This window comes from Cyprinus carpio, chromosome A14 (assembly GCF_018340385.1).
Source record: "Cyprinus carpio isolate SPL01 chromosome A14, ASM1834038v1, whole genome shotgun sequence".
NCBI classification, from domain to species: domain Eukaryota; kingdom Metazoa; phylum Chordata; class Actinopteri; order Cypriniformes; family Cyprinidae; genus Cyprinus; species Cyprinus carpio.
In genome coordinates, this window is record NC_056585.1 from 6966983 (window position 1) to 6989968 (window position 22986).

General features: G+C 36.3%; 1 protein-coding gene across 5 annotated transcripts in view; it reads left to right on the forward strand.

Moving 5' to 3' along the window:
• Positions 1–22986, forward strand: part of LOC109058649 (THO complex subunit 2-like) — a 71241-nt gene that overhangs the window by 10943 nt on the left and 37312 nt on the right. For all 5 annotated transcript variants that reach the window (XM_042769811.1, XM_042769812.1, XM_042769814.1 and 2 more), the window contains exons 5-15: positions 912–982; positions 1610–1731; positions 5453–5586; positions 5951–6111; positions 8035–8127; positions 12549–12704; positions 15360–15532; positions 17174–17369; positions 20220–20258; positions 20581–20711; positions 21934–22035. In XM_042769811.1, coding sequence (XP_042625745.1) covers positions 912–982; positions 1610–1731; positions 5453–5586; positions 5951–6111; positions 8035–8127; positions 12549–12704; positions 15360–15532; positions 17174–17369; positions 20220–20258; positions 20581–20711; positions 21934–22035 — 1378 coding nt within the window. The remainder of the gene's footprint in view (positions 1–911; positions 983–1609; positions 1732–5452; positions 5587–5950; positions 6112–8034; positions 8128–12548; positions 12705–15359; positions 15533–17173; positions 17370–20219; positions 20259–20580; positions 20712–21933; positions 22036–22986) is intronic.

Genomic DNA, 22986 nt, shown 5'->3' on the forward strand with positions numbered 1-22986 from the left:
TTATTTAGAGCTAAACCAGTAAAAATCCTTATTAACTGCAGTTCCAAATAATGTTATGGATTTGTTTTTCCCAAACACGGAAGAATTTAGTCATTTGCCGACTAAAATATCCTTTACAATGAGAATTGTACAATTATGATTTTGCTGGCCTGTTGTAAAAGGGCTAAAGTGTTACAGTGTGCTCAATATAGCGATGCCAAAAAAGCTATTTTTTTGAATGCTTAGTGATTCTGATTATTATAACACTAATTTTCCACAGTATTTTTAGATCGATACAGCTGTGATCTCTTTGCATTTATTTTAAAGTGCAGTTTTATTATGATATTAATAAAGTATTTCTGTCTTGAATATTTCTATTATTATACTATAAAATTATTAATATTATAAATTGCTATAATTATATAAAAGTGCCATTGGGCCTAAGGAGACTTTAACTGATAAAATGCCTTTTTTAATGCCCTTACAAATTTCAGGCCCTTATTGTATAGATAGATAAGTTAGAAATTTCAGTATCATAAATACTAGATATTTAACACGGCAGTTGTTTAGTTGATGAGACATCTTTACAAGATGTAAACAAAAACTCTGTAATTTAATTCGTGAGTTTCGGAAATGACATCTAATCTAAAACCTTCATGCATTTGCATGCCATTGTGAAGATGAAGTCAATCCATCAGATCCTCAAAGACATCTGTGTAAAATTGAATACGGCGTCTACCCTGACGAAGATCAATTGGATTCATTTCTTGTAACAAAGCTTATTTAACAGGCTGTCTAAAAAAACAGTGCATGCTTTCAAATAATTGCTGTAACCGTCAAGATGTACATAACATCAAGAATTATTTTATACGCTATGTACATCTGTCTTTTATGATTCACGTGACGTGCATGTGTAATTGTTGGTTTTGCAGATATTGAGACTGGCTGTTTGGAGGAGAAGCACAAGCGAGATCATTTTACCCAGCTGGTTGGAGCCTGTTTGGTGAGTAGAGGCGTTGTGTTCATGACCACTGTGTGGCAGTAATGTGCTTTGAGAGTCTCCAGCACTACAGCGCACACTGCGGGTGATCATATGCTTTTTTTTTTTGCATGCATATGTAAGTGGGTGGCCGATCCCCTGACTCTAAAGAGAAGCTGCATCTGAGTACCGAGTGGCCCGAGTTCTGTCCTCCAGTGAAAAATTAAATTGCAGTCACAAAGGGCCGCTCTCCTCCCCTGAACGAACCTCCAGCGCTGTGCTGAAACGAAACGCATTCACAGCGGCTGAGCTAGGCCTCAAACCGGATCGTGTTTCTCATCTTTGTTGTGGCAGAACACGACGTGTTTGTGATGGCAGTCGAGGTGACTCATCAAGACCTGCAGTGCTCCTGCTCTCTCCTTTTCATTTAAACCGCTGTACGGCTGATTAGTATGCAAATGTGGGCTTGTTATGCAGTGTTATTAGTGTCTTATGTAAGTGTAGCTGAAGGCCATAGAGGTTGGATGTGGGCAGTGCTGCGCTGATGGATGCAGGGATATTATTCTCCTGGTCTTATCCCCCTGATAGTGCTTCCACAGCGGCGTTGGTGAAGAGCGTCTAATTAAAGGCATTGTTGTCTGTCGTTTTCAGATCTGTGTTCCTGATGGTATGCTGAAGGAGAGATTAGATCCAGAAACGCTGGAGTCTCTGGGACTGATCAAGCAGGCTCAGCAGTTCAACCAGAAGATTGTCAAAATCAAGACTAAACTATTGTAAGTCACGTTTCCTGTTGTTCTGACCACCTTAAATAAGATTGATTGTATCTTTCTTTATAAATACAGGTCTTAAAGACTAAATTGTTGCCTAACTAGACAGCATTCGTTCTTAAACTAGTGTGTGGCTTGCCTGTACCATCAGTAAGCGCATCACAGTCTGAAAACTGAATGTGCTGTCTATCAAGGTGGTATTTTCAGGCATCAGAGCATCTTGTGCAACCTACCTAGACAACACTGCAGCCTCAGTCCTCTCAATCTAGTGAGGTGTCTGCTTAGACAATATTACTTCATGTGCAGATGAGAAGTTTGCTAGCTTTAGAGAGAATTTAAATAAAAGTTTAATAGTGCAATTTCTGGTGGAAAAACTCCATTACCCATAATTCTGCAAAGAAATCACCTCCAATCAGGATCAAATTAAGAACATTATGTTAAAAGAACTCTTTAGCTCCTCCCACTCCCATGAAGCACTGCGTCTCCCTACACTCTCGAGCTTCTTAAATATTTGTGGTGTGAATCTTTACTTGCTTCAATATTCGATTACGATTAAGAGGTTAATGATTTGATTATAAAACAATGCATATTTCCTTCAATTCTTATTATATTAATAATCAATATAATACTTTCAAATTTTTCTGTTATATAAAAAAAGATGCAAATAACAAACGGTAGAAAATAAACAAAACAAGTGTAAACTGTGTAGTGTGTTAATGATTCTTATTAAAGCTACTGAAGTTATTCAGTCCGGAGCAGTGAGTCTTTCAGTGTTTGGTTAACGTTAATGATTGACAGCAGCAGGTTAATTGTGTTGTACTTAATGCATGGATGCAAAGTAATCTGTTTTCTTTCCCAGCTGTTTACGTTCACTTATGACATAACCGACCAGGTTTACACCAAGAACACTTGACAAGACAGATATCTTGTCATAAACGTGTGTGTATTTGACTGTTGAAGTGCAGTGTGCTGCGAAACAGAGCTGAATTCAGGATGCCATGCTTTCTGAGAGGCTCTTTCTGTGCGTGGCTCTAGCTGTGTGTCAGTCAGTGCCAGTGGCACATCGACTTCCAAAACAAAGTCAAAACCTGAAAATGAAATCTTCGAATATCTGCTTTCATGACGTTTGGTACATTTGTGAAGCACCGGCTGCTGCTGTTCTTCCACCGTGTCTTTTTTTTCTGTGAACATCAGATGCAAGTGCTTTGCCTCCGAAGGGCATGTTATATTTTTATATAAATCTATAAAGGTAATTAATTAAGAATAATTAATTAATTTAGAATTTCTTAATTTAGAATAAAATTTAATATGTATGATATTTAATTACGTGTTTAAAATGCTTTCTTTATTTAAATGCAAGTCTGTAATGTTGTGATTCACCTTGTACTGTGTGGTTTGGATCGTGGCTTAGTACCTGTAACTTAGGGCTGTGCAATTAATCGAAAAAAACGATTCGATTTCGATTTTGGCCTCCAACGATTAGGAAAATCCAATAATCGAGATAAAGTGATTATTGTGCCCCATTCCGCCCCCTTTTGCAGCGCTGCACTTTCGTTCCTTCATAAAAGCCCAATTTCCCGTGCAAATCAGTGAAATCATGACATTTGCAAAATGGGCCGTGCTTGAATTATCGAAGTATATTTATTCATGTTTTTAAAAGCGTGAAAGAGAACTCGTGCCGCTCCTCAGGAAGAGATGCGTTCAGAGACAGAACAGAACACGGACATGTAAAGTCATCTTTTAGCACAAAGGTGCCCACCTAATCGGTCAAGTACACGCAAAACTGTGTCAAAATGCCTTCATCAGTCATGTAATGAATGTAAAGAGTTGAGAATGAAAATACGCATGTAACAGTAATTTGGATCCGTGCGGCTCTTAAAGTGACAGCGGGCTATATTTTATTTTACATTTGATTATTAATTTCTGCAGAAGGCTGAACGCTACATGAGCCTTTTCATATAAACTGCAATAAATACAAAACTAAAGCCAAAGTTAAACTGAAATGAGACATTAATAATAAATGGTATAGTGAATAAATGAAATAATCATACTGGGACTTGCATTAAAAAAACATTAAAGCACAGTTTTTTAATTTGTATCTTTTTATTCTATTGTATTTGTTCCTTTGCTTTTTTTATTACTGACAGTTTAATTATTTTCAATAATTTTGAGGACTTTTTGTTTGTTTGAAATTCCGCTGGTCTCTATAATGTAGATGTCATAGCAAGTCAAGTCTGCTTTATTGTCACTTCTTCCACATGTACAGTACATACATACAGAGAATTGAAATTACAGATAACACTAACAGTAGAACATTAAATACAGATAATAAAATATAAAGTACAACTATACAAATAGGTCATGTAAAAAGAAAGATAAGCAGCACGAGTGCAAACCAGTGAAGTAAACAGTGCAGATATAATTATTCTAGCCACCTTATTTACAGGAAATACATATTTGATATGTATCACTATCTTTAAAAAAAACACTCATATAAAGTTTTGGTCATATGGCCCCCTCATAATCGTGTTAAATAATTGTGATTACAATATTGACCAAAATAATCATGATTATGATTTTTGCCATAATCGAGCAGCCCTACTGTAACTTAAAGACTTTTTTTTTTTTTTTTTTTTTTTATTATCCTTTTGGATAAAATTAATGAAAAAAAAAAAAGATTTCTGGAACCAGGTCTGCTGAAAAATGTGCAGGAAATATTGCACTCTATAGCCAGTCTCGTCTTTTTAGTGACATTCACGAAGAGCACTATTTGAAAACTAGAATATCTGTCAGTGTTATCAAGATACTGGAATTTCTAACTTCGATACAATACCTTGAAAAATATCAATATTTGATAGCATTTAAAAAAAAAAAAAAAAATGCCACTAAGGTTAATTTGATCAATATCTAATTTAATTTCACTTCTGAAAAAAGTGTTTTCTTATCAACTGAAACGCTCTGAGATTCCTCAGGGAAGATGATAATCTTGTTGTTGTTCTTATTATTACTGAAATGTAATCATCAGTCCACAAGATGTTGGAAATGATGTGAATGTGAATCATTCTGAAGCACGCAGTGCAGACGTTCAAGTCGATATGTAAAATCAGTATCTGACAACACTAAAACCTATAGATGCTGCAGTCTCAGAAAACAGCGTGGTTATTTTTAATGGCTTGCATTAAAGCAGATTTAATTGTAAGCTTTGTGTGTGATCATTTGCGTCTGAAGTGCAGAGTTTGACCTCTGTTGAGCTGCTTGGTGTGGAGAGTTCAGCTGACCGTGGGTTATAGTCACTGGGTATAAAACACACCTTGAGTTCATGCGCTGTGGTGTTCTCTTTTAGACACGGGTCACTGCCTTCTGCACGTCAGCATGTTGTTGTGAATCTATAAAATGTCCACAGCCTCACTTTACTGTAAATGAAAGGCATAGTGCTGAACTCCCTTGATGATGATGATTAATTTCATGCCTTTGTGCAGGTCTTTCTTAATGAGTTTTATCAAGATCGCAGAGTACTCTGCCCTGAAAGCCCCCGTCCTCTCTCTCCTCTCATAGCACAGTTCCAGCAGTCCTTCTTCTAATGGATTAATTGGTTTGATGTCGTCTTATAAAATGCCTGTCATGTGCCTGTGACCAGCAGACCTCAGCTCTGATGTGCTTCAGTATTTTTAGATGACTGCATGAAGTTTTTTTTTTCTGGTGTAACCTTCCATCTTTCACTCCGTAGCTACAAACAGCAGAAGTTCAATTTGCTGCGCGAGGAGAATGAAGGTTACGCTAAGCTGATCACAGAGCTTGGGCAGGATCTGTCCGGGAATCTCACCAGCCACCTCGTCCTTGAGAACATCAAGTCATTAATAGGTACAGTATGCACTCGTGAGCTGAACTTCATCCTTAAATACTGCTGCACAGTAAATGCATGTGTCTGCGTTACAAAGCAGAAGTGAATGTGTCCGAGTAATGTTCGATTCGCAGATGAACAGTTCAAGGTAATAGAATCATACAGTTAGCTAACATGAATTAATTTCAGGCAGAAGCTCATTAAAGCGATTATTACAGCTGTGATCATAATGAGAGCTCACCCTCATGTTGTTCAAACCTGTATGAAGTTCTTTCTGCTGAACACATGTTTTGAAGAGCGCTGGAAACCAAACAGTTGCTGGTAGCCTTTGACTTTTTTTTTTTTTTTTTCTTCCCCTCTTTGCCGTCCGTGTTCTGTCCTCAGGATGTTTCAATCTGGACCCAAACCGCGTGCTGGACATCATCTTAGAGGTGTACGAGTGTCGCTGGGAGCAGGATGAGTTCTTCATCCCTCTTATCAAGTCCTACATGTGCGAGCACCAGACTCTCTGCCACATGCTGGGCTTCAAGTTCAAGTTCCACCAGGTACAGTCCGTCATACAGCTGTGCTCGTGCTTTCCTTTACATGAACCCACCCAGGTCAAATATCTTTGATCATCACAGTTATATACACAGACATGTGACAGAAGGCTTTGGCTTCAAACCTAGAATGTGTGTGTGTGTGTGTGTGTGTAATGGGGACCAGCAAAATGCCTCTACACAATTCAACTAAATCTACTGCAGCTAATAAAGTAAAATGTTTTTACATATTTAGCAGTTTTGAGCATTAGAATAGTTAATTACATGTGTTTCTGTTGAGTTTTGTTTTCATATTTTTCACTAAAGTAACCAATGTGAAGTCTTGATTTTCTAATGCATAAAAACTTTCATTTTATTTCCATTATGCTGCTGTTGTGTACAGCTTGCCAGTTTATTTCCACCATTGCAGTGTAAAGACGGCTTTTATTAATTTAGATGTTGAACATTTTATTGGTTACAGTATATAGTAATCTGACTGATTGAAGTAATTGGTTAAATTCAAGTATTTGATAAAAAAGATAACCAATACATTTAAGAAGGTCATTATAGACCCCTTTTCAGCTACAGTTTACACCTAACCTTACCTGATAGAGAAACATGAAGTGTGTAATAGAGAAACTCACCTGTGTCTAGTCATGAAGATGTATATGTTTTAATGTCAGCAGGAAATTATTTTTACAGCTAGGTGAGAGTGAGCTGGGCCAGAATACTAAAAAAGTTAAACATTTAATGTGATGCATATATTATTTGAAGATGTATGTATGTATGTAAATAGTTAAAGTATATATCCTGGAAATGATGTAAGTGACATCACAGTACCTTTACATTACTTTACATACAGTACATTTATTCTAAGCTGTGGATATTTTCTAGAAATAAGAAATCCAGAAACTGCAAATTTTCAACTTTCTGTATTTGATTTTTTTTCTTATCAAGTTCTTAAAAATTCGAGCCACAATCAATCACGATGCTATTACAATTATAGATGATAAATCGTCAGTTTGTTGTTTTACACACATGCACACAGACTTTCATACACCACATAGGTTACTCTCGCATGTTGTGAGATGCATAAGAAGTCTTTAGACACGCAAAACAAACCATAATCCATAACAACAAAAGACAATACTTTATTTAACCTTTTCTGATAAGAAGTGTGTGCTACGAGCACAAGCGTTTTTGATGATTGTTTCTGTCCAGTCTGCTCGTTTTATGGCGTTTAACCACAGCTGTCAGTGGCAGCAGGTATGTGATAAAATTTCAAATTGGAGCCTGTACTCCATCGATTCTGGCACCCAGCATCACAAGATGATGATATTTTAAGCTCCTTATGTGGCTGCATCTCTACTGGTTTGAATTGGCCGCCTCCAGTTTTCCCTTTGTCTTGCCTCCAGCTAGCACTGTGAAATAATTCTGACATTGGCACTAAAAGGGTCTATAAAAATTCCCCTTAAAAGGTTAAAAATAATTAAATTAATAAAATAAAATACATTTCCAAGGGGACAAATATTGCTCTTAATGATAGTTATTTCTGATCCTGGTCATCATTCTTAAATAGTGAATCAAAAATTGTTCTGAAGTTAGTCATGTTGCTAGGTTTTCAGAACTATTTCCAGTCATTGTTTCTGAGCGTTTGTCATATATATATATATATATATAATTTGGCCTGGTAACTGTTCTGATAACTCCTTTAGTTTTAGTTTGTTATTGTGCTGTGATATTCACTGACTCATACAAGATGACTGCTGTCTCAAGTGTAATTTTCTGTCATAACTTTTTTTTTTCTTGAATGAACGGAAGTAGTAGTAATCCACTGTGATCCAAATACTTGGTAGGAATGGAGAACATTATAATGTGCGTCTGGGTTTGTTCGCCCTGCTCTTGGATGAGATCCGTGTCTGTAATCATGTTCATCTGGTGTTTTCACAGGAGCCTAACGGAGAAACGCCATCATCTCTGTACCACATCGCTGCAGCTCTTCTTCAACACAATCTCATCGCTCTTGAAGACCTCTACGTTCATGTAAGTGGAAGAGTAGTGTCACAACCCGCTACATTGAGAGTAAATCACTCACATATGTGACTAAATCTTCACTCTGGGCTACTAAATAATGTCTATCGTTAGCCATTGGCTAATAAAATCTTAGATTTTACTCTCCAGTGTGTGAGTTGGAGGGTGAGTATAAGTTAAGCACAGATGTATTTTCACCTGACTGAGTGCTTCAGAGTTTTGCTCTCCATCAAGCGATCTGTACTATTTAATGCACTGCGCTGAATCGACATGCTACATGTAAACGAGTTCATTTAGAATTCTTCAGCTTTTAAGAACATGCAGAAGATATGCCGGTATCTCTGGTCGTGGGCGGAGCTAATGCACAAAAGGCAGTCTCATTGGCTGGTGCTTATGTGTTACCGTCCCTGTTTTGATTTCAGCAAATCAGTTCACGTGAACGCTGAAAAACGTGATTAATATTCATGAACCCAGCAGCTCATCAATCCTTAGTGCGTTTTATATTGTTCCTATAGTAGTAGAATTAATAGTAGTATTATATTTTAATAATTGTTACTCAGGGCTCCAAACTGCAACTAAAAAGGTCGCATTTGCGACCAAAAATATTAATTTGCGAGGGAAGTTTTTGCTGAAGTAGCCACTGGCGACTAGGCCTATGTATTTACATGTTATAACTTAAGAATTTGTATCTAATGCCTTTTTTCCTTTTTTTTTTGATTTTTTTTCGTTTGCTTTGTTTGCTTTTTTAACTTATTTGTTTTAGTTGTTTTAGTGTTTCAAAGAGTCCTCGTCTCTGCCTCGCAGCAGCGCTGAGGCACACCTCCTCTCAATCAAATAACAAAAGACAAAATATCCCACATTATTCTTGACTAAATAACTTTTGTAACTTTCGTAAGTGTAGCGGACCTCATCTGAATGATGACCAAAACTTTACTGATGTTTTAAGTTTATTGCGTCCTTTTTCACTCCCTTTTTAATTAAAAAAACAAAACTACAAAACACAGCACGAGAAGTGCAAACTAGCACGAGACATTAAATTATCATCAACATACAGCGAATTACACAAAGCACTTATTACAACTTACAGTAAACAAATATATACAGATCTCATGCCTTTTCGGGAGGTGCTTAATAAACTGATAAACTTTACATCCGAAGAACACCGGGCTTTCATTATCCATATAACTCCGTAGACTAGAAAACCTGTTTTAGGGGGGGTGCTTAATTAAACAAAAAGATCTCATACATTTTTAAACTTACAAAAAAATTTAAATATGCAAAAACAAATTAGAAAATTAATCCTAATAAAATCTGTTACAATAAAGGATTAATATGTATTTAATTTATACAGTGAAGTGTTATTTTACATTTGTTTACTTTATTTCTGTACCTGAAAACTGTTAAACCTACCTAAAAAGCACGGTTTATTTATTCTGTTGTTTTTTTATGTAGGCCTGTTGAATGTTAAATGGATCCAATCCATGTTCATTAGAAATTATTTGATGCAGCAATAAAACTGCTAGTGTAATTTAATGCAGGTGTTTTTTTATCTATTTTGATGCCAAAAAAGAGAGGAAGTGACAAATATCGGTATCGGCCCCAAAAAATCCTATCGGTGCATCCCTAATAGCTTACATGGAAAAAATTACAAATAAACAAATAAATAAAAATCACAAACATGACACTTGTAAATTTTATATATATATATATATGAATATATATATATAATATATATATATATATATATATAAATTATATATATATATATATATTTATATATACTGATTTATTCATTAATGTGTAATAGGTTTTATTTTTAAGCAAATCATAAGCTCTAAAAGATTAATTAAATGAATAATCTAATTTTTACAACTCTTTTTATTTAGGTGAGTAGTCTTGTTTTTACAACTCTTAACCCTGCTTCAACACACATACCATGTAGTTTTCAACTAAGCCTGAAACACTTGATTAGTTGGATCAGGTGTGTTTAATTAGGGTTGAATCTAAACTCAGGGCTCCGGCCCTCCAGGAATTTAGTTTGACACCCCTGCTTTAGACCATCTACAAATGTTAAATCTTAAAATAAAATGTTAGGGTTAACACTGCATCTTTCTGGGGGAAAATGAATGCAGTGATTGATATATATAGTTTTTTTCAAAGCTTCAATGTACTGTACAAAAAAAAAAAAAAAAAACTTCATTATTGTTTATTTAATTCTAACAAATAAGTTCTTGTTAAAAACTAACAAAAATTAAAAATATTTTGCTTATTATTTCTGCAAGGAGAGACTTGGTGTTGTTTCCAAACAAAAGGAAATATATTGGTATCGGCCAAAATAAGTTGAAAAATATCGGATATCGGCAAAAATCCAATATTGTGCATCCCTAATATGTGTGTGTGTGTGTGTGTGTGTGTAAAATAGTATAAGTCTGGTGTGTAAACTAAAAAAAAATGTGCTAGCCAATGGTGATTCTATTGCCAAGGTGTGCGTAGCTGGTTGTGTCATACGGAAAATGTGACGATACAGAACGTTTTGCAGTATTAGTAGTGGTGAGTAGTGCTTTGGCAGCTGCTTTCAGATGCTCCATTTGTGTGAGTGCAGTGAAGGTTTCTGTTAGGATTCATTTATGTTTGATCAGCAGGCCTGTCTGTTGAGCACATTACTGCAGTGGCTGATCAGAACTTGTAAATGAGTCACTATTCAGAAGAAATCTGTTATAATTTTTTTTTTTTAAGCATAAGCTCACTAAGTTCTAAACGCTCACTATACCATTCCTTAAAACAAAATGTTAACACACCTTGAGAGTGTAATTAGCTTCCTTGACTAGCAGGAGTTTTCACCAGAGTGCAGAACGTTCCTTTGCTTGCTTTAACTTTTACGATTTGAATAAGTTCAGTTCTTTTAATGCTGCTAAGCTGGTCAGCACCAACACATACACTCTTTCAGCAATGGCTGTGATAACTGCATTTAAATGCATTAAATGCAGCTCTTAATAGAACTTTGCCATAAAAACCAGTCTTGGCTGAATACGTTTAGTAGATTTAAAAGGGATATTTCACTCTAAACTGAAAATTTGCAGGCCATCAAAGATTTAGGTGGCTGTTTTTCTTCTGTAGAACATTAAAGAAGATCTTTAGCTGAAACTGTGCTCCTCTGGCATTGTAACAATGCAGATCAGTCACTCAAGAGTCATAAAAGCATCTACAGGCTTCACAAAATTAATACCTGTGGCTCATGAACGCATATTGAGATCTTAACTAACTTCATGCACTTTCTCATTCTGGGAGAAAGAACTTGTTCATACTGTGCAATATAGCAGCATCTTCCTTTTCTGGTGATTCAGTTGTATCAGATAACTTCCTTTTGAACAGAACAAGCAGTAAATTCCATCCTTTTAAGTTGTTAAAATGTAATTCTGCTTATTAGAATTACAGGTGCTCTTTGACTTCATTGTCACATGGTATTAAATGTGTTATTGTGGATGAATATTTGCAGTTGAAGTGGGACCTACATGCATCTGGAGCACCGTGCTCATAATCGAGCAGCTCAGAGCATAATGCCAGCTTAATGTTATGCTTTAGTTAATGCCATATAGTGCTGAAAATGCAGTCGCAAAATCTGCAACAGAAATGCACTATGCGTTTTAATACCAGGGTTAAATGTGTGTTACATGCTTGGGAGAATTTAAAGTAAGCTAAACATGACGAGTGTAATAGTCCTGGACAAAATGAGCTTGTTCTTGGTGCTCTCAGGTGATGATTTATATTGAATAGGGACTGGTTTTTGGTCAAAATGACCCATTGATGCCAATGGAAATGGTGAAACTTAAAGTGGTTTATTTCTTTAACAGAAACTAACAAAAGTATTATAAAGACAAGACGACACTGACATCATTAAACACTAGTTGTGGATGTATCAACATGCACTGTGGTTGATAAAAAAAATGAGTAAATGAAGAAAAAAATTCTGTTTATTTTAACAAAATACGACTAAAAATGAGTTTAAATCCCCCATCAGAGCTTTTCTCTTGAAAGGAGGCTCTTTTTTTTTTGTTTTATTTTTTTGCTGTGTTTTACTTTATTTTTGCAACCTGGCAACCATAAGCATGCACTGAAGTTTACTCTTCTCCACTGAAATAATTTGCTTAATGAAAGTGTAATACAGCCAGTGTGTGTTCGTTCACATGGTTGTTTGCACTGATTGCTGCATAAATCTGCCTTCTCAGTGATGAACTGTAATAAATCCAAACATTGGTCTCGATTATATTGTTTGCAATTGAGGTTGCTGAATAAATGCATCTATGCAACTTCTGTGCAGACATACGAAGTCTTGTTGTTTTAAAAGAAAGACATGGGTATAATAATAGGAGTTAATATTATGAATGGGAATAGGAAGACGGGACAGATTGAGTAACTCGTGTGTCTTTACGCAGCTCCTCCCACTGGATTCCAGCATCGTGGAAGAGCACAAGAGAGAGATCCTGGAGGCCAAGCAGATCGCCCGCAAACTCACCATGGTGGTCGTCCCCTCTGAGAAGACCGAGGACAAGGAGAAAGAAAAGGAGAAGGAAGAGGAGAAGAATGAGAAGGTAACTTATTTTCAGTAAAGCAGCGTGTCGTTGTGCACCACAAGTGGCTCCAGACAGAAATGTGTTAGTTGAAAGGCAACATTTCTATTTTTCATGGCATTTTTTTACACCGGCAGAAGAGCACAGAAGAGTTTCATGACGTAATGCTCTAAATGCATGTAAATGTCAGTGTTACATAAAAGGCTTTTGCTGGGCTGCTCAGATGCTTGATTACAGCAGCGCATGTACAGACACTCATCATGCACTCAGGGACTCTGTGTCTGACAGCCTCGGATTCACTGAATTCACTTCCAGATGCAGAGATAAGCTGCAGTTTAGTTATGCTGTTTACCAAGTTAATGATTTCAGTTGTATTATCCCTATATACTGACAGAATATGCATACAGTATGGTTCATTATTTAGAAGTATATATAGTCATGCACATAAATGCAGCCTTATTAAACATAAGACTTTAAAACTCTTCATCTTTCATTGTACAGTCTAAACATGGATATGAATATGTGAGGTTGGATGACATTTAGTTGTCACACCGAAGGTTTTTTAAATTAGTTTGGTCTGGGATATCAGAAGTACCACATTTCAGTACCGAGTTGAGTAAAAATACAAATGATAGCATTCTGTTAAGCAGTCTTTACATGAAATCTTTCAGTGTAGATGTCTTGTCAGTTATTTCATTAACAAAAACTCAAACATCAATATTGTAAAGGCCGTTTCACACTGAGCGCGATGTGAGAAGTGAGGCAAATCACAGACGAGTGCGAAACGACTGTTTGCCTCTGCTATTTCTCACCTGTACGTTAGGTGGAGATAACCAACAATGCATTTTTCCCAAATGGCAACCTTCTCGTGAAACCAACACGGAAGTGACTAAAACTGCAATTCATCAAAAAAAAATCATAGAGGCTGGCTCCAGAAGGGATTCATATATGGAGTTTGCATCTTTCTCGTTTGGTCAAGAAGGGATTTACAAGAATACATCTCAGTATAGCTACACTTCAAAATTCACGTTATTATTAATGTTTTTGCTCAAAGCCCTCTCGAGTGCTTGTAATATTTTGATTCTATGTTAGACGTTCAGGCTGACGGCAGAAGGCCTGACTAGCAGGTAAAGCAACCAATCATGTTTCGTTTTGTGCCGCATCATGTTTAGTAGGGCTGCAACAAACTATTATTTTGACATTGATTAATCTAACGATTATTTAGTACAATTAATCGACTAATCGTCAATAATTCCACTGATTAATCAGTAGACTTTATTCAGCTTTTGATGTTAGTTAAAATATAGAGTTATACACCTTCTAACAAATAAATAGAGGTAATCACTTCAGCTTTTTATATAAATAAATACATATATTTGGCACAATATGAGACGACAGACACCGAAACGCTCTCATTCACCATTTAGTTAGCCATATGAAAAAGTCCCTGAATGACATCATTCTGCCTGACATGTCCTTTTGTAAGTCGTATGGATAAGAAACAAAATAAAGGTAAGTAATAAGACTATCAAAACAAAATCAACAAGCAAAATCAAAACAGTCCTGAGCTAGATCAAGTTTTGATCTCTGCAAACCAAACTATCACTTTTATGAAACATATACACAGTACAGACCAAAAGTTTGGAAACATTACTATTTTTAATGTTTTTGAAAAGAAGTCTCTTCTGCTCATCAAGCCTGCATTTATTTGATCAAAAATACAGAAAAAACAGTAATATTGTGAAATATTATTACAACTTAAAATAATTGTTTTTAAATTTACTATACTTTAAATTATAATTTATTTCTGTGATGCAAAGCTGAATTTTTAGGATCATTATCACATGATCCTTTAGAAATCATTCTAATATGATGATTCATTATCAAAGTTTGAAAACAGTTCTGCTGCTTAATATTTTTTCAGAACATGTGATTTTTTTTAGGATACTTTGATGAATAAAAAGTAAAAAAGAAGAAAAAAAAAACAGCTGTTTTTAAAATATAAATATTTTGTAATAACAATATACACTACTGGTCAGTAATTTTTTTTTTCTTTTTTTTTTTTAAATAAAATCAATACTTTTATTCAGCAAGGATGTGTTAAATTGATAAAAAGTGATAGTAAAGAAAAATATGTTTTTAGAATATATATTATTAGAATTTTTTTTTTTTATTTTGAATAAATGCAGTTCTTTTTAACCTTTTATTCATCAAATATTTTAGACAGCAGAACTGTTTCCAACACTCATAATAAATCAGAATATTAGAATGATTTCTAAATGATCATGTGATAGACTGGATGTTACATGTGACACTGAAGGCTGGAGTAATGATGCTGAAAATTCAGCTTTGCATCACAGGAATACATTTTTTTTTTTTTTTAAGTATATTCAAATAGAAAACTATTATTTTAAGTTGTTATAATATTTCACAATATTACTGTTTTTTCTGTATTTTTGATCAAATAAATGCAGGCTTGATGATCAGAAGAAACTTCTTTCAAAAACATTAAAAATAGTAATCTTTCCAAACTTTTGACCTGTACTGTATATAATGTGACGAGTCAGCTGCCTTCCCCCTAATGATCATCGTTACCCCGTCCCTTTAATCGCAGTAAGAGCGTGTAATGATGTCGTATGTGGAGGCTCCTCTAATCTCTCTCTCCTCTCACGTCAGCCTCCTGATAACCAGAAGCTGGGGCTGCTGGAGGCGCTGCTGAGGATCGGTGACTGGCAGCACGCTCAGAGCATCATGGATCAGATGCCAGCTTTCTACGCCACCTCCCACAAGGCCATCGCCATCGCACTGTGCCAGCTGCTGCACCTGATCGTGGAGCCGCTCTACCGCAGGTACTGCGTTCAGACGTGCGCTCTGTCCAGCGTTTGGTGTTGGTTTATGTACATTCACGCTCATCCACTCAGTCAGCGAATCAGAGCAGTGCACACCTGACTCTCAGTGATGCAGAATCAGTGGGCGGGGCTAAACAGACAGTGATGTAGGAGCAGGCGTAGATCTGCGGAGGCGGGTTTATCCACACTATTACATCATAAAGTGACGCATTCCACAAGCTGTCGTTTTGGCAGATCGGCTTCAATATAAGTTGTTTTTAGACTAAATAGAAAGTTTTGAGTTCTGAAACGTACAGGATGTTTTTATAGTACAATGACCTCTTATATGTCTAAAGATCACGGGAGTTTTGATTTCTCAGTTCATGACCCCTTTAAGTTTAGGTATGTGTAGGACTAAGGGATCTAAAATATGGTCATGCAGAATAAGAAATTAATATGTGCTTTTTAAGTACTAATAAATGGCCGATATGCTGGTGATATACATGCTAATAAGCAACTGGTTGTGCAGTGTAGCTTTCTATGAAGGGGTTGCCAAAGAAACTGCTCCAGCTACTGGCAGAGAATGAATTTGCTTTTTCAATCAGCCCATCTACTGTTTTTGTTCAGACCAATGCGAAAATCGACCTGTATTATTTTGCAGCAAACACAGTTGTAAATGGAAACCGGCGCTTTTACAAGAAGCTTATATGCATTCTAAAAATCTCTCTCTCTCTCTCTCTCTCTCTCTCTCTCTCTCTCTCTCTCTCTCTATATATATATATATATATATATATATATATATATCTCTATAATATATATATATATTATCTATATATATATATAGAGAGAGAGAGGGAGAGATAGATAGATATCATATATTTAAAATTAATAAGCATTTGTACGTTTGACTCATCCTTTTTCTTAAAGCTGTATTTGAACTGTAAAGTTGTATAAATGATGGTTTGTAAAGTCATTTTACAATTTAATGTCACCATAGGCATTACCCTTCCCCACTCATGATGATAATTGTATTTCTACAGTTCTTAAAAAAAAAAAACGTTTTTAAAAACCCTGTGGATACCCTGGACCGGTATATTCATCCAGATTTTGCCAGATTCTGTGACATTCCACATTGTTGATGTCTGTGTAGTATATACTTGAGGATTGTGAGATGTGAATCGGACAGTGTTTTCATGTTAATTACTTGAAAAGTAATTCCTTTTTTAATATTCACAGCTGTTTTGTTGCAATTAATAATGGTATTCTTAAAAATAATGAATATAATTGATTATTGTTTAGCTAAAACCCCCTGAATTGTTGCTTTTGTTTTTTGAAAGTGTGATTTACAGTGTGTGGGTGCTTGAAAGCTCCATATCAGAGTTAATGTCTTCATATTTCCCAGCCTTTATCTCTAGTGTCAGTTGCTTGGAAACAGTAGGAGAAAGATTCGAGACTTTCTAACTTTTTGGTTCTTATTCCCCAATAGTGTAAAATCATTATTAGTTTTCACAGGTCCAAATTTTCTATTGAAAGCATCAGTGAGAGGCATGTACACACACATGTTTTGAGCTGTGCTGTAGATCCAGTGCTGGGACAGAAAGCACAAGTGAAATTCAGACAGCAGAGCTGTGTGTGAACTCTCTGGACGTCCTGTATTTTTAGGGCTGCAGTCCCCAAAGGTGCCAAAGGTGGTTTGATGACGCCTCTGCGGAGCAAGCAGGCACCGCGGCCGGCCGAAAGATTTGACGATCTCTCCAGGGACGTCTTCACCATGCTGTGCTACCTGGGCCCTCACCTGTCCCACGACCCCATCCTGTTTGCCAAGATCGTGCGACTGGGCAAGAGTTTCATGAAAGAGGTGAAGACTGACGCACGCTCACAAGATCACTGGAGACTCATTTGAATCAGTGACTCGAGAACAGCTGCAATCAGTTCATTTTAATTTGTGAATGAATGGTTTGGTGCAATTTGCGAACCAATTTAAAAGGTTCATTTGAAAAGAATCAGTTCGTTGATGAATCAGACACCGCTTCTGCGTGTCGGAGCACGTGGTGTATTATAAGGAGTAATGATATGTTTTATGAAATGTAGTGAAGTAAAAAGTACGATCTTATGCTTAGGAATGAAGAAAAGTTACTCAAAAAAGAAAAGTTACTCAAAATAAAACTACTCCAGTAAAGTACAGATACTTGAAAAATATACTTAGGTACTGGGTTTGTCTATTTTCTATTATTTAATTGGTCTTTTTTCGTTTAATTTAAAGTTTAATTAATCGATTAATCGTTAACCATAACGCTGCAAAATGCGTCTGTTGCAGGCACGCAGTCACCGACATGACGGGATGTGCAAAAGCCACACCCGCACACAAAACGCTTTCTCGCTTGAATTAAAGGGGTTTTAGTCTGAATAAAATGCTAGTAGCAGGATTCTAAAATAAATAGATGTGATTATGATGATTTCATAAAATGAAGAGAGCGCGACATACTTTTGAGGTCATTTTACTTTGTTGACCGTTTCCTATCCTGCACGGAGACCGCTGAATGCGTCTATTTAAGTGGTTTTGTGGTTCTTTTTGTTGTTTTTTGGTGCTCGTTTTATTTTTTTTTAAATTTGATTTTTTTTTTTATGATATTATTATCCCAAACGTAACTGTGGCGCACGTGTGACTGCGCTGCACATTAAGTGAACTGCTTACATCGGTGCTGCTGCAGCAGCAAAACACTGTTGCTCACATTAATTTGATCCTGCTGGATTCTGTCCTAGAAAATCTCAGATTTTTAAAAATTAAAAATCCGGCATACAGTGCACCAGATCGTGACAGTGCGTGCGTGCGTGCAGACGAGAACGAGCGAGCGCGGCTTTGGCTAAATTTATTTGGAGGTTATAGCTCATGCCTCATTAGGCATAAATCAAAATGTTTCCATATTCGCAATGCATTTGAATGTTAAACTATTATTTATAATGTAAACTAGGCTTGTACTTTACATGCATTCGCATGTAGACGGAAAAGATCCTCTTCACATGAGCAAAAACTTCCTTGGCATAACAGCAGAGTGAGCCGTTATACTGCGGACTGTTTAAACTGACCAGTGTAACATTTTAAATGTTTAGTTGACTATTTTATTTTGATAATGAACAGACTGCGATGTAAGTTTGAATCGCTAGAATATAAGTGTGCAGCAGGCTCCGGCGCGATCGAAACAACTGAGACATAAAAAATAAAAATAAAAAAACCTTTTCCGCAAAAGTGTTTACTTTCATTTGTGCACACTCACAATAAAAACAGATATATTTCAAATATAAAAAAAAAAAAAATAAATAAAAAAAATAAATGAAAACGATTTGTTATTTTTATGTTTGGGCCTATTACTTATATAGGCTATACATTTCCCTTAAAGCATCCCATTTTGTCCCAGGGCTTGAGAACTTGTGCCCTAGTGAGGTCCATGCAGAAACTTGTGAACGATGCTCGGCGTCACCGTTTAGTGACATCACTGAATGCGCGTGGGAAATAGTATTGTGTGTGTCAAAGCGCCTATTAATCACTGTTTTGAATCCAGCAATTATTTATTTACAAATTATAAGCTCTGATTATTACAAGTGTGGTATAAAAGCTTTGTTTATTAGAGGAATAATAGGAAAATGTTAGATCGCGAGCTTGCCTTTGGATGCCCTTCGAGCCCATAGCCTTCATTTACGCGGCTTTGTTCTGGTTTGCCGGTTAGTCACGAATTTCCACAAATTCAATAACATAAAGGCATTGTTTCTTTTCCTAAATCTTCACATTCTAACCCTCTAATTTCGCAGGTTTATTTTATTATCTTTCACTTTTAATAACTGTTTTCACATCTCTTACTGTGGTAAATATGGGAAGGGAAATTAAAGATTTCATGAATTAAGAATTCGTTCGATTTATTAATTTGTTCCCTTATTTCACTTAAAGCATGGGTTATTTAGGCCAGGGAACAAAATTATTGAAACATGGACAATTGCCACAAATGAATAAGTCGTAGGAACGAATTAACAAGATGTAGGAATGAATACCTGTCCTGTCACTGTGACCCGCAGCCCTGCAAAGCGCACGATATGAAACAGTTATCTGATGAAATGACTTAGTTACTACATTTCTATTGCTTTTTATGTTGAAGAACTTTTATGTTGTTTCTATTTTAATGTACTTTAAAGTTTAAATCACATTAAAAGCTTAATTTGTACATTGTGAATGAATGATGATGCTTTTATATACCGTCACCTTCACTCACAGCTGCTCGCACGTGTTTTGCGCATGAGCCGCACGCAGCCCAACATTAAATCGGTTAACCGACCATCGACAGCCTTAATCGACTGCATCTCTTATCGACAATTAATCGATCATCGATTAATCGTTGACATCCCTATTAGGTACAGTAAGCTGCTCCGTTACTATCCACCACTGTGTATGTAGAAATGATTCAGCACTTCTAATGACTCCTGTAGATTCTGCTTCGATAACCAGACAAATGGACTTTCTCCAGTGTTATTACAGTTTTTTTTCCTTGTGTGTTTTTTGGTGGGCAGAGAAAGTAATGGTGTGCCCCAGAGGTTGATGGAGTCTATATCAGGGTTGTATTGCTCTTCGGCTTGTTTTAATGTAACCTGTGTGAGTTCTGTATCTCACTCTATGGCTGGTTAACTTCTATTGATCAGTGTATCTCTCTCTCTCTCTCAGTTCCAAAGTGAAAGCAGGCAAGACACAAAGGACAGAATGGTGAGTCACGGCGAAACCTGAGTGGGAGTGTAGAGTTGAATGAAGAACAGCTCAAGTTTCTGGCTTTTTTGTTTGCTAAATTCTAAGATCAGCTCTGACTGTAAAGTGTATTTGACATTTTTAACTCACCCAATTTAAACCCTTAATGGATTCATCCAAACACATGATCTGTTAATCATTTAACACTAACATTGAACAGCTGCTAATTTTATTCAGAGTACTGTGTTTGATTACTGGATGTTCCTGTAATGGCCATTTAAGTGATTTATTTGAGAGAGTTTTGAGATTTTATATCTTGATTGTGTGTGTGTGTCTCTGGCAGGACTCTCTGCTGAGCTGTTTTCTCAGTATTGCCGATCAGGTGCTGTTACCATCTCTCTCTCTCATGGAGTGCAACGCCTGCATGTCTGAAGAGCTCTGGGGCTTCTTTAAACTCTTCCCCTACCAGCACAGGTACAGTCAGCTCATAACAGCACTGGTCTCTTAACCTGCAGGTCTTTCTGCTCCGCTCAAGCCAAAATAAATGAAATGGATCTTATGTAGCTCCGCCCCTTTTCAGCACCGCAGCCGTTGTGTCCTGTCTTCTGATTTGTGTTTCCACAGTGTGAATGTAAGATCTTACGGATTTGTGAATGAGCGGCTTGTTTTAAAATGTGACACTTGTTGTGACATCCGATCTAAACATTAAAACGCTCATGATGACTTTTGTTAACTCTACAATAAGTAAATCCACTTCACAAGCGAATTGCTCTTCAGCTGGGTTAAATGCAGAGCACAGTTTCTCAGTTACAAGTCACTTTTTTTAGAACAGCGATGCTGTAGAAATACAGTTCAAACACAAAATTCTAAAGATTTCGCTCGTTTTCAAAATTCTAAATCAAAATTCAAAAGATGCGCTCTTTCTATGGCGCATTAGGTTTATAGAATACATTAAATTGCAAAGTTAATTGCATTAAGCTAATGACCTAATTGGTAAGGTTTTGGGTGCATGCCACACAAGTAGCAAGGCTTGTTTCTGTTAAAGGGATAGTTCACCCAAAATGCTCATTTACTCACCCTTAAGATGTTCCAAACCTGTATGGATTTCTTCTGATGGAGATATTTCAAAAACTGGCTAACCAAACAGGTTCTGGTCCCCACTGAACTTCTATAGTATTTAGACTTGTTTTTTTTTTTTTTTTTCTTATTATGGAAGTCATTCATATTCTTCAAAATATCTGTTGTGTTCAGCAGAAGAAAGAAACCCAGACAGGTTTGGATCAACTTATGGGTGGGTGAATAATGAGTGAATTTTCATTTTTGGGTGAACTGTCCCTTTAAGTACTGCAGTCCCTTTAAAACCTGGATGCAGTATTTCTGTGCTGGTTTATGTTTGAATAAAGTCAAAGGATGCTTTCAGCCCGTTGTATCTGCTGGTAACTGTGAAGTGTGATTGGGGATGTGTAACATTATGGGCTGTTTTATCATGGGAGTCGTTATATCAAATGATTGTTGTGTACGTAAAGAATCCGAGGCTGTTTTTACTGCGGCTGTATATATTGCATGTCTATTCCCTCGTGATATTCCCTCGTGATATTCCCCCGTACACGAGTCTAAACGCTGTCAGAATGCCTTGATGAACAGGATGTATATATTTTCATTAGCTCACACGCGGATCTCTGTGTTGTGTAATTAGGTATCGTCTTTATGGGCAGTGGAAGAATGAGACGTACGGCAATCATCCTCTCCTGGTGAAGATCAAGGCTCAGACAGTAGACCGAGCCAAATACATCATGAAGTAAGTGTACTCTCTATCTGAGTCTAGATCAGCTTCAACAGGCCTCTGTAATATACTCCTGTATCTGAGCTTCTCTCGCCTGTAGTCATGTCAAGTCACCTTTATTTGTGTAGCGCTTTATACGATACAGATTGTGTCAAAGCAGCTTGAAAATAGTTAGTCAATAATGCAAGAAGTGAGAAGTCGTCCTACTGTTTAGTGGATTGTCATGATTAAATCTGAATTCAGTCTTCATCGTTTGGCTTTCTCGGTCACACTGTGCATTTGTCCAGTGTTTCCTATGTTTGTACTGTCTACCTTCTGCTTCATGTATATACGACATGCTATATAATTATGTGTAAAGATTGATTGTTATATTGCTGCTCTTTGTGAAGCGTCCTTGAGCTTGGGAAAGTCTAATAAAACCATTATTATTAATAATAATATTATTAAAAACAGGTGAGTAAAAAGCACAGTTTGATTTTTTTTTTTTGGTTTCCTTTTGAAAAATAAATTACTTATTTAGAAAAGATGCAATAAATTGATAACATTTACAATGTTATAAAAGCAAATAAATACTAATATCGTCATACAAAAGCTGCTCTTGTGACATTCTGAAAATCCTGACAAAATGCATCACAGTTTCAACAAAAATATGAAGCTGCACAATTTTTTTGTGTACTGTACTGTAGTGTAGGTTTCCTCCCTATTGAAATGTTTTCTGAAGAGTTGAACCGAAGCATTGAACAAAGTATTTTAAAGATATGAGATCTGAACTATTTTTTTTTTAATGCATTTTCTTCACATTATTTCTTATGCTCTAATGCCGAAACATCCTGCATTAAAGAATAGTTCTATAGAAACTATCACTTGTTCACACATGCTGTTCTGAATCTAAATTTCGTTCTTTCTTTGGAACACAATAGAAGAAATGATGTACAGTCAAATTTGCCACTCATTTCCAACTGCATG